The following is a 13,400-nucleotide window of genomic DNA, read 5'->3' on the forward strand; positions in this document are numbered from 1 at the left end:
CTACCAAGTTCCATAATTTTTACCTACTGAACATGGCCAAGGTGGTAAGTTTACTGACTCTGACCATGTGACTGTGTTAGGGTTAGAGCTCACCTCCTCGTTCTCTATCTTGAGTGTGGCCAGGCGGGACTGGAGCTGGTGGTGACGCATCAGGAGCTCTGTCTGCATTGGCTGCTGGGCACTCACCTGACACACCTGGTGTAGATAGATTAGATTAGATGGATGGATGGATACTGTAGATAGAGATCAGGGTTTCCGTTAAGTAAATGCTGCGCCGGACAACGTGACCGGGAAGATTTTAATTTACCGGCCATTTGAGAAATGTACCAGACCCCTATGCATTGGGTTCGTAACCCATTAGGGCGTCCACCCACGATGCTATTGTGGTAATTCATCTTAACAGAACATGCAACTCCTGTAATGAAGCAGCCAATAACACAGAATTTTCAAACATTTGCCAAAATGCAATTTGCGGGAAAAAAAACATTCTAAAACAGCACACCTGATGCCAGCAGTATATGACAGAGATGAAAATCTCCTTAGAAACTTAGAAAGAGGGTGAATCTAAAGATGCAACAACTCAGATGGGTTGCTAATATGACTAGGATCATGCATTTGGCTTCTGGACAACAAAATAAAGTTTATATGATTTTTATCAGTATATTTTCTACTGTTTTTATTTGTCGGCTTTATGTATCTTTACTTAGTTGACAATAAGTTCTAGGCCACCGGCTGCATCGGCCATCTCTGACTTCCATGCACTCATTTAGGCTATTTAGCCGCCAATGATCACGGTGGATAAATGTGTCCATATGGCAGATGCTGGTGCTCTCGCATGATATTTTTATCATTTTAATTAAGATTTTTATGATTAACCACGTGACAATGATTTTGAGAAGTTATAACATTATTATTGAAATTAAACTGATCCATGAAAATAGCCTGCCTACTATTGTTTTTCTCCCGGTCAATTTGGCAGGCAGCAATTCTTTTATCGGCTGGAGAAAAAAAAATGACGTTCAATTACCAGCTAACGTAAACCCTGATAGATAGATTAGATGAGATAGATGGATACAGTAGATAGATAGATAGATACAGTAGATAGATAGATAGATAATATAGTGTAGAGAGAGAGAGAGCGAGAGAGAGATAACTCGTTTTTTTATAGGCTCCCAGAATGGAACCCACCCAAGACCCTGGCATTGCTGTTACAATCCCCTCCAATCACAAACCCTCCGCCTCCCTCACCTCGTCGCCCATGTGTGGCTGGTAGTCGAAGCGTGCGGGCGGGCAGAAGATCTGACTGTGCATGTCCATGACCCTGTGTTTGTCCCCCCTGACATCCATGGCATCCACGGCCCCCTCAAGCTGGTCCAGCCCCTCATGGCGGGACGTCTCCAGGCTGTACTCTGCAGACAGGTAGGTCCTCAGGGTCCGCGCCAGGCTGGGATGGTAGCCCATGTCACAGCACTGGGGGGAGGCATGGACAACACAACACAGTCATTATGACAGCAATAACCCTTACCCAATCAGACAGGGAAAATACACAGTCATTACCATATAAATAACCCTTACCCAGGTCACAGACAGGGAAAATACACAGTCATTATGACAGCAATAACCATAAACCTAACCCAGGTTGGGATGAGCAGGAAAAGTACCCAGTCATAAAAGTCACATACACAATCATATTGTTTTTTTCCGTCTAGAACCTGACAATTGGATGTGCAAATGCCACTAAATATTTATACCAAATACAGTCATTACCATAGAATTAGAACTACTACAAAAGGAATGTCTGTTCTAGTAATTATATTTCTATGGTTACCACCATTGAGAAGCACATACTGTTAGTTCCAAACCAATGGGGAGAGATACTGTGTCACAAGATGCTACTATGCTTCCATTTATCAAACTATCTATTACTGTATCAATTATTCATTGCAATCCATTACAATCAATAAAATGCTAACTTCAAACAAAAGAGGAGATACTGTGTCACAAGATGCTACTATGCTTCAATTAATCAAACTACTGTATCTATTATTCATTGCAACCAATAGAACGCTAACGTAGAATAAAATACCCTATGTGTTACAAGATGCTACTGGGCTTTCGTGTATCAAATGGATTCTACTATTCTCACTTTGTTATAATCAGCATGTCCTGTACCACCCACTCACATCTATCATGTCAGAGACATCGTGGATGTAATATTTGGCCACCAGAGCATTGGTCGCGGCCAGGTTTAACAAATAGTCGTTCCGGGCTTTAGTGCACTTCAGCTTGTTTTCAGAGTATTTTGCTTGTCTCTGGGGAGAGAGGGAGAGAAGAGAGAGGGAGAGAGAGAGCGAAAAAGCGAGATAGAGGGGGGGGGGGGGGGGGGGTTAGGGGGGAGAGGGAGACAAATCAGTAAACCATTGATGATCTATTTCTAAATCGATTCTTATACTAAGGATGTAAAACATTTAGTTCCATCTATGGATAACTAATTTCATCAAAATACTTTACATGCGACACATGAAACAATAGAAGTCCATTCTTACCACAGCAACAAAACCAGTTAAAGTTTTTTGGTCATTAGTGTATACATTAACTGATTAAATGTCAGAGGCTAATGCATCCAAGTCCTCTGAGCTTTTACAGACAATTGGTAGAACACACACACTCAGCCCAAGCCACACCTTCTCCTTCATCTTCTCCATCTTCTTGACGGAGCTGCGTCGCTGTGGGCGGTCGTCATGGCGCAAGAGGCTGGTGCTGACATCATTGGCCTTGCCAATCTGCTTCTCTTCCTGTTTCTCCGCCTCCTTCAGCTTGCTCTCAGCGCTGATGCTCTCTGTGTGGTACATGTGGTACGTCTTCATCACCTACACAGGGACAGGAGGACAAGGATTAGAGCAGTGTGTGTGTGTGTGTGAACATTAAACAGAACATTGTATAGAACTGTGGTCATGGGAGTAACTCAACGGAGTAACTACAGCAATACACTAAACTCACGATAAGCATATAACAGACTTGATGTCAATGGGAGATATCTAAAGTTAGGATTCCGCATGCTAATCCGATTGTATCCTGTATACTGAATGAGAGATTTGTGACTGAGTGCTAAAATTAGGTTACCGCTGTTGCTTTCCTCTCCCCTCACACACTACAAACTCACCCTCTCTCTTACAGGTCTCCTAGCAACTCTGATTGAAGTAATCGATGTGAGGAGAGAGCAAGTGAAACCAGCAGGAAGATTGTCGTAGCCAAGTTACAGAGATCCTTTTCTCTAGCTGAGTTACAGAGAACCTTTCCTCATTCCTCTGGCTGTTGCTGGGTGTGAAACAAGAGAGGACACTTTGATTCTGACTGGAAGCTGGAGATGTGGTAAAGCCAAGCTGGCTCTCACATTGTGCATTATACATCAACACTGTACAAGTATGTACAAGGCCTAGCTATGAACTATGTCACCTACTGTGTGTATGTGAACGTATAAATGAGACATACACATGAAAAAAAGCTAATAAATGAAAATCTGCATCATTATGTTGCATGTCATGCAGAATCATTCTCATGCGGCCATTTAGCCACGTAGTGTATTTAAAGCCCAGGTATTTCTATGGGTTTCATGTAGCTATGCATGCTTGCTGCTGCACAGTGTGATCGTGTTATTTTACCAATGCTCACTGGCCTGCCTACAGCCCTTAAATATCTATCTGAGGGATGTGAATGGACAGACACGGCATGTGTCGACACTAGTCAGTCACAGCCATTCTATATCCATTTCAACACTGTGTTCCAACCAAAACAAACGAACTGGATTAACATTCTATTACAACTGATATAATACCAGCTTCTGTAATGTGGCTGCTGGTTTAGCTGCCTGGCTAGTGGACAATGTCATTCTCTACATATTGATTGTGATCCAGAACTCTGGCTACACAGCCAATAGAGTCCATACTGTCTGTGTTACAGAGACATGCCATGGCATGCCAGAAATAGGCATCACATTTCACAAATGAGTGCCTTCCTGTCACACACACACATACACAGAGACACACACATATACACCCTCACACGCGCATGCACACGCACACACATAAAATCTCACAACGTCAGCAAGACAAAGGAGCTGATCGTGGACTACAGGAAACGGAGCGGCCGAGCACGCCCCCATTCACATTGACGGGGCTGTAGTGGAGACGGTCGAGAGCTTCAAGTTCCTCTGTGTCCACATCACTAAGGACCTAACATGGTCCAAACACACCAACACAGTCGTGAAGAGGGCACGACAACACCTCTACCCCTTCAGGAGGCTGAAAATATTTGGCATGGGCCCTCAGATCCTCAAAATGTTATACAGCTGCACCATCGAGAGCAACTTGACTGGCTGCATCACCGCTTGGTATGGCAACTGCTTGGCATCCGACCGCAAAGCACTACAGAGGGTAGTGCGTAGGGCCCAGTACATCACTGGGGCCAAGCTCACTGTCACCCAGGACCTCTAATACCAGGCGGTGTCAGAGGAAGGCCCTAAAAATACTCCATCCACCCAAGTCACAGTCTGTTCTCTCTGCTACTGCACAGCAAGCGATACCGGAGCGTCAAGTCTGGGACCAAAAGGCTCCTGAACAGCTTCTACCCCAAAGCCATAAGACTGTTGAACAGTTAATTAAATGGCTACCCAGACTTTCTGCAATTCACCCCCTACCTACATGTACTTCAATCAATCAATCACCTAACCAAACCTACATGTACATATTACCTCAATCAATCACCCCAACTACCTCGTACCCCAGTACACTGACTCGGTACTGGTACTCTTTGTATATAGCCTATATATAGCCTTGTTATTGTTATTTTATTGTGTTACTATTTTATTTTAATCCATTTGTAATGTTCTTACTTTTTAACTGCATTGTTGGTAAATGGCTCGTGAGTAAGTATTTCACTGTAAAGTCTACACTTGTTGTATTTGGAGCATGAGACAAATACAATTTTATTTGATTGAGCATTCTTTATTGTGTGTGCGTATGTGTTTGCGTGTGTGTGTGTGTGTGAGTGCGTGCATGCATGCGTATGCATACTCTTCTATGCATGTACACAGTCAATTTACCGACAGAAGAGAAGGTTGCCTTTTAACTTTAACAACAGATCTGTGTTTGATCCTGTGTAGCATGGGCTGAATATGTAAATATGTGACGATACACCTTGGCAGTGAGCAGACCTCCACTGCAGTGGAAACTGCTGAGTCAGCTTGGAGCAGAGCCAATGGCAAGTACAGTTTCTCCTTCAACTATAACTTCTCTCACAGAGGGAGGAAAAATGCAAATTCTTCATGTCCTCCAGGGCAGAAAGAAATGACCTGTGTAGCAAGGCTGTACTGCAGGAGTGCTGATAAAGCTATTCTGCACTGGGCAGATCCTGGGCAACCCAGAGACTAGAGCAGAGAGCCAGAGGTGGGTCTAGTGGAATGGAGTTAGCTTCAGGAGGCTAACTAACAAACATGGGGTGTGGATTGAAGGAGATACTGTACAGTACAAAGATATGGGGGAAGAGAAAAAGAAGGAGAGAGAGAAAAAAGAACAAGACAGAGAGCGCGAGAGAGAGAGAGGGGAGAGCGAGAAAGAGGGGTGAGAGAGAGAGAGAGAGCGAGCGAGCAAGAGGGGTGAGAGAGGAAGAGAGAGAGAGAGAGAGAGAGAGCGAGCGAGCAAGAGGGGTGAGAGAGAGAGGGAGAATGACATGTTGTTGTTTACTCACAGTGTAGAGCTCATTCGTGACTTTTACCAACTCCTCGTGCATCTGCACCCCGATGTCTTTGCTCTGAAAAGAAGCAGAGGAAGCATGAAGTGTGTAAATCAATCTCACAGGTGACAGGAAGATGTTTACCATTAACAGACCTGGTTGTGTTTCCCTGAGGCATGAATACATCGGTTTCCCTGGATCATGTGTCTGTATGGGAGAGATGTGTTTCCCTTTGACATATGTTTGTATGGGAGAGATGACTGAACACTGTGACATGTTGTTTTCCTCTATTTGTGAAAAGGCTGAATGCAATACTATGTAGTGTACAGGCAAGCAGCTAATATACATTTCTAATGCCTCCTACTGACCACCTGGACCGCCCCCAGGTGGTAAGGGCAGGAAACAACACATCTGCCACGCTGATCCTCAACACGGGGGCCCCTCAGGGGTGCGTGCTCAGTCCCCTCCTGTATTCCCTGTTCACCCATGACTGCATGGCCAGGCACGACTCCAACACCATCATTAAGTTTGCCGACGACACAACAGTGGTAGGACTGATCACTGACAACGATGAGACAGCCTATAGGGAGGAGGTCAGAGACCTGGCCGTGTGGTGCCAGGATAACAACCTCTCCCTCAACGTGATCAAGACAAAAGGAGAGGATTGTGGACTACAGGGAAAAAAAGAGGACTGAGCACGCCCCCATTCTCATCAACTGGGCTGTAGTGGAACAGGTTGAGAGCTTCAAGTTCCTTGGTGTCCACATCACCAACAAACTATCATGGTCCAAACACACCAAGACAGTCGTGAAGAGGGCACAACAAAGCCTATTCCCCCTCAGGAGACTGAAAACATTTGGCATGGGTCCTCAGATCCTCAAAAACGTATACAGCTGCACCATCGAGAGCATCCTGACTGGTTGCATCACCGCCAGGTATGGCAACTGCTCGGCCTCCGACCGCAAGGCACTACAGAGGGTAGTGCGTACGGCCCAGTACATCACTGGGGCCAAGCTTCCTGCCATCCAGGACCTCTATTCCAGGCGGTGTCAGAGGAAGGCCCTAAAAATTGTCAAAGACTCCAGCCACCCTAGTCATAGACTGTTCTCTCTGCTACCACACGGCAAGCGGTACCGGAGCGCCAAGTCTAGGTCCAAAAGGCTTCTCAACAGCTTCTACCCCCAAGCCATAAGACTTCTGAACAGCTAATCATGGCTACCCGGACTATCTGGAGACTGGCCTAGCCAGTCTCCAGATCTCAACCCCATAGAAAATCTTTGGAGGGAGTTGAAAGTCCGTGTTGCCCAGCGACAGCCCCAAAACATCACTGCTCTAGAGGAGATCTGCATGGAGGAATGGGCCAAAATACCAGCAACAGTGTGTGAAAACCTTGTGAAGACTTACAGAAAACGTTTGACCTGTGTCATTGCCAACAAAGGGTATATACCAAAGTATTGAGAAACTTTTGTTATTGACCAAATACTTATTTTCCACCATAATTTGCAAATAAATGCATAAAAAAATCCTACAATGTGATTTTCTGGAAAAAAATATCTCATTTTGTCTGTCATAGTTGACGTGTACCTATGATGAAAATTACAGGCCTCTCTCATCTTTTTAAGTGGGAGAACTTGCACAATTGGTGGCTGACTAAATACATTTTTCCCCCACTGTATAATATTTGACTAAAACATAATCATTTCAAACCTTGCTTACATTGGTTTATGATCACGTGTCTCTTACGCGTGGGAATATTTGGGAACAGATTTCCAAAATTAAATAACTTGGAGCTGATTTCCTGGTGTTTTTACATTTTATGTCCAACCATGAAAATAAAATAAAATATACAGTACCAGTCAAACGTTTGGACACACCTACTCATTGAAGGGTTTTTCTTCATTTTTACTATTTTTTTATATTGTAGAATTTGTATTTGTATTTGTATTTATTATGGACCCCATTAGCTGCTGCCAAGGCAGCAGCTACTCTTCCTGGGGTCCAGCAAAATTAAGGCAGTTCATACAATTTTAAAAACATTACAATACATTCACAGATTTCACAACACACTGTGTGTCCTCAGGCCTCTACTCCACCACTACCACATATCTACAGTACAAAATCCATGTGTACGTGTGTGTATAGTGCGTATGTTATCGTGTGTGTGTATGCATGTGCCTGTGCCTATGTTAGTGTTGCTTCACAGTCCCTGCTGTTCCATAAAGGTGTTTTTTCATCTGTTTTTTAAATCTAATTTCACTACTTGCATCAGTTACTTGATGTGGAATAGAGTTCCATGTAGTCATGGCTCTATGTAGTCCTGTGCGCCTCCCACAGTCTGTTCTGGACTTGGGGACTGTGAAGAGACCTGTCTTGTGGCATGTCTTGTGGGGTATGCATGGGTGTCCGAGCTGTGTGCCAGTAGTTCAAACAGACAGCTAGGTGCATTCAACATGTCAATACCTCTCATAAATTCAAGTAGTGATGAAGTCAATCTCTCCTCCACTTTGAGCCAGGAGAGATTGACATGCACATTATTAATATTAGCTCTCTGTGTACATCCAAGGGCCAGCCCTGCTGCCCTGTTCTGAGCCAATTGCAATTTTCCTAAGTCCTTTTTTGTGGCACCTGACCACACGACTGAACAGTAGTCGAGGTGTGACAAAACTAGGGCCTGTAGGACCTGCCTTGTTGATAATGCTGTTAAGAAGGCAGAGCAGCGCTTTATTATGGACATACTTCTCCACATCTTAGCTACTTTTGTATCAATATGTTTTGACCATGACAGTTTACAATCCAGGGTTACTGCAAGCAGTTTAGTCACCTCAACTTGCTCAATTTCCACATTATTTATTACAAGATTTTGTTGAGGTTTAGGGTTTAGTGAATGATTTGTCCCAAATACAATGCTTTTAGTTTTTGAAATATTTAGGACTAATTTATTCCTTGCCACCCACTCTGAAACTAACTGCAACTCTTTGTTAAGTGTTGCAGTCATTTCAGTTGCTGTAGTAGCTGACATGTATAGTGTTGAGTCATTTGTATACATAGACACTCTGGCTTTACTCAAAGCCAGTGGCATGTCATTAGTAAAGATTGAAAAAAGTAATGGGCCTAGACAGCTGCCCTGGGGAATTCCTGATTCTACCTGGATTATGTTGGAGGCTTCCATTAAAGAACACCCTCTGTGTTCTGTTAGACAGGTAACTCTGTATCCACAATATAGCAGATGGAGTAAAGCCATAACACATATGTTTTTCCAGCAGCAGACTATGATCGATAATGTCAAAAGCCGCACTGAAGTCTAACAAAACAGCCCCCACAATCTTTTTATCATCAATTTCTCTCAGCCAATCATCAGTCATTTGTGTAAGTGCTGTGCTTGTTGAATGTCCTTCTCTATAAGCATGCTGAAAGTTTGTTGTCAATCTGTTTACTGTAAAATTGCATTGTATCTGGTCAAACACCATTTTTTCCAATAGTTTACTTAGGGTTGGTAACAGGCTAATTGGTCGGCTATTTGAGCCAGTAAAGGGGGCTTTACTATTCTTAGGTAGCGGAATGACTTTTGCTTCCCTCCAAACCTGGGGGCACACACATTCTAGTAGGCTTAAATTGAAAATATGGCAAATAGGAGTGGCAATATCGTCCATTATTATCCTCAGTAATTTTCTATCCAAGTTGTCAGATCCCGGTGGCTTGTCATTGTTGATAGACAACAATAATTTTGTCACCTCTTCCACACTCACTTTACGGAATTCAAAATTACAATGCTTGGTCAGATATACTTGGATGTGGTGTCAGCATTGTTGCTGGCATGTCATGCCTAAGTTTGCTAATCTTGCCAATGAAAAAAATCATTAAAGTAGTTGGCAATATCAGTTGGTTTTGTGATGAATGAGCCATCTGATTCAACGAATGATGGAGCTGAGTTTGCCTTTTTCCCCAAAATTCCATTTAAGGTGCTCCAAAGCATTTACTATCATTCTTTGTCATTTATCTTTGTTTCACAGTGTAGTTTATTCTTCTTTTTATTCAGTTTAGTCACATGATTTCTCAATTTGCAATACGTTTGCCAATCGGTTGTGCAGCAAGACTTATTTGCCATTCCTTTTGCCTCATCCCTCTCAACCATACAATTTTTTAATTCCTCATCAATCCACGGGGATTTAACAGTTTTTACAGTCATTTTCTTAATGGGGTGCATGCTTACTAGTAACTGGAATAAGCAATTTCATAAATGTGTCAAGTGCAGTGTCTGTTTGCTCCTCATTACACAAGACGGACCAACATATATTCTTTACATCAACAACATAGAAATCACTACAAAACTTATTGAATGACCTCATACACAATATTAGGCCCAGCCTTTGGAACTTTGGTTTTCCTAGATATGGCTACTGTCACGCCCTGACTCAGGGGACGTTTATTTGTTGAGTCAGGGTGTGCATATTCCGTGTTATGTTTAGTTTTCTATGGTTAGTGTCTAGATCGTGTAGATCTATGTTGGCCAGGGTGGTTCCCAATCAGAGGCAGCTGTAGCTCGTTGTCTCTGATTGGGGCCCATACTTAGGCAGCCGTTTGGCACCAGTCGGTGTGGGATCTTGTTCCGTATAGGTTTGTGTTGTGTAACCTTTAGACTTCACGTTTCGTTTGTTGTTTTATCGTGTGTTCAGTACGGAAATAAATATGAATACATATCACGCTGCGCCTTGGTCCTTCTCGTTAATGAGCGATCGTGACAGCTACTATATTGTGATCACTACATCGAATGGATTTGGATACTGCTTTCAAACAAATCTCTGCAGCATCAGCAAAGATATGATCAATACATGTTGATATAATTCCTGTACGTTTGTAACTACCTTGGTAGGTTGACTGATAAACTGAACCAGGTTGCAGGCACTGGTTACAATGAAGCTTTCTCTTGAGTGGGCAGCCTGATGAAAGCCAGTCAATATTTAAAATCACCCAGAAAGTATACCTCTCTATTGATATCACATACATGATCAAGCATTTCACACATGTTATCCAGATACTAACTGTTAGCACTTGGTGGTCTATAGCAGCTTCCCACCAGAATGGTGGTGAGGCAGATTAACCTGTAGCCATATTACTTAAACAGTATTTAACATGAGATCCTCTCTAATCTTCACAGGAATGTGTTTCTGAATATAAAACAGCAACACCTCCACCATTGGCATTTTTATATTTTCTGTAAATGTTATAACCTTGTATTGCTACCACTGTATCATCAAAGGTATTACCTAAGTGAGTTTCAGAGATAGTCAGAATATGAACGTCATCTGTTACTAGCAAATTATTGATTTCATGAACCTTGTCTCTTAAGCTACATATGTTAACGTGTGCTATTTTGAGCACTTTCCTTCTGGGATGCTTACTTGTTTTTATTGCTTTACTGGGAAGCTTAGCAGCAGTAGATGTGCTCATGTTCTTTATGTTACTGCAGGGTGAGCTGCACACAGTGGACTTCCTCCTAGGGCACACCGGCTCAGTGCTAACAGTATAAATCTGGTTCTTAGGCACATAATTACTGCATACAATAGCTGTAGGATCAGCAGAGGCATTCAGGGCAGTTAGAGGGACATAAATTAGGTTACTTATATTGTGTCTACCGACGACCCTGGTGTAATGTACATTTGCTGAAGCATTTTGACAACTCTGTGTCACAATGGTAGGGATTAGCTGAGCTGGGCTAGGGGCATTGCTAAGTCATTGTCTCAACGCAGCCTTATAATGCTGTGAAAGGATCCAGGAACCCAAATGATTACGATGGAGCCCATCCTCCTTATAAAACGTGTTTTGGTTCCAAAAGGTATCGAAATTGTCAACAAATGTTACACCCATTGAGCTGCAATAATCACATAGCCAGTTGTGAAGAGCAAGAATCCTGCTAAAGCATTCAATGCCATGATTCAGAGAGGGCACAGGGCCAGATATGATGGGTTTTTTGATAGTGTCTAGCAGAGAGTCAATCAGCTCTTTAAAATCCAGTTTCAACTGTTCAGAGCTGCCCTTCATAATGTCATTAAAACCCACATGGACTACAATATAATTGATTTGCATGTCCTGACGTAGTACATAATAGTGAAGACATCAAAACTATGAAATAACACATATGGAATCATGTAGTAACCAAAAAAGTGTTAAACAAATCAAAATATGTTATATTTGAGATTCTTCAAATAGCCACCCTTTGCCTTGATGACAGCTTTGCACACTCTTGGCGTTCCCTTAACCAGCTTCACCTGGAATGCTTTTCCAACAGTCTTGAAGGAGTTCCCACATATGCTGAGCACTTGTTGGCTGCTTTTCCTTCACTCTGCCGTCCGACTCATCCCAAACCATCTCAATTGGATTGAAGTCGGGGGATTGTGGAGGCCAGGTCATCTGATGCAGCATTCCATCACTCTCCTTCTTGGTAAAATAGCCCTTACACAGCCTGGAGGTGTGTTGGGTCATTGTCCTGTTGAAAAACAAATGATAGTCCCACTAAGCCCAAACCAGATGGGATGGCGTATTGCTGCAGAATGCTGTGGTAGCCATGCTGGTTAAGTGTGCCTTGAATTCTAAATAAATCACTGACAGTGTCACCAGCAAAGCACCCCCACACCATAACGCCTCATCCTCCATGCTTTACATTGGGAACTACACATGCGGAGATCATCCATTCACCCACACCGCGTCTCACAAAGACACAGCGGATTGAACCAAAAATCTCTCATTTGGACTCCAGACCAAAGGACACATTTCCACCGGTCTAATGTCCATTGCTCGTGTTTCTTGGCCCAAGCAGGTCTCTTCTTCTTATTGGTGTCCTTTAGTAGTGGTTTCTTTGCAGCAATTCGACCATGAAGGCCTGATTCACACAGTCCCCTCTGAACAGTTGATGTTGAGATGTGTCTGTTACTTGAACTCCAAATAAGGTTATCTTCTGTACACCCCACCTACCTTGTCACAACACAACTGATTGGCTCAAACGCATTAAGACATAATTAAATTCCACAAATTAACTTTAAGAAGGCACACCTGTTAATTGAAATGCATTCCAGGTGATTACCTCATTAAGCTGGTTGAGAGAATGCCAAGAGTGTGCAAAGCTGTCAAGGCAAAGGGTGGCTATTTGAAGAATCTCAAATATAAAATATATTTTGATTTGTTAAACACTTGTGGTTACTACATGATTCCATACGTGTTATTTCATAGTTTTGATGTCTTCAATATTATTCTACAATGTAGAAAATAGTAAAAAATAAAGAAAAACCCTTGAATGAGTAGGTAGGTCCAAACTTTTGACTGGTAGTGTATCTAACATATATTTTTTGAGGGGCCAAATAAAACCACCTGCGGGCCAAATCCGCTAGTTGGGGAACCCTGGCATAGATGGTGCTACTGCTATCATCCTTGACATTGTAGCAAACTTCAACTCACCACAACTCAACATTTCTTGCAGTGGGAGACATTTTATCATTTTTCAGCAGGCAGTTACTCAGCCACCTCTCTCTGAGCTGCCCTTCAGGCAGCAACAACTCAGCCCACCAGGCAGCTCAGCCCACCAGGCAGCAACAACCCAACCCACCAGGAAAGAGTAAGCCAGCCTCATCACGGCTCCCCCTGACAGCATATCCATGCCCAGAGGACATAAATCATGT

The 13,400-nt window shown here is 43.0% G+C and overlaps 1 protein-coding gene across 2 annotated transcripts in view; it reads right to left on the minus strand.

The window, feature by feature from the left end:
- The window catches only part of LOC311138264 (SLIT-ROBO Rho GTPase-activating protein 3-like), an 85,129-nt gene that overhangs the window by 38,038 nt on the left and 33,691 nt on the right, over nt 1-13,400 (minus strand). For both annotated transcript variants that reach the window (XM_084172946.1, XM_084172945.1), the window contains exons 4-8: nt 5,746-5,808; nt 2,685-2,870; nt 2,184-2,312; nt 1,249-1,470; nt 94-195 (exon numbers count right to left, since the gene is read on the minus strand). In XM_084172946.1, the coding sequence (XP_084029072.1) occupies nt 94-195; nt 1,249-1,470; nt 2,184-2,312; nt 2,685-2,870; nt 5,746-5,808 (702 nt within the window). The remainder of the gene's footprint in view (nt 1-93; nt 196-1,248; nt 1,471-2,183; nt 2,313-2,684; nt 2,871-5,745; nt 5,809-13,400) is intronic.

This window comes from Coregonus lavaretus, assembly GCF_964263955.1.
Source record: "Coregonus lavaretus genome assembly, chromosome: 12".
Lineage (NCBI taxonomy): Eukaryota > Metazoa > Chordata > Actinopteri > Salmoniformes > Salmonidae > Coregonus > Coregonus lavaretus.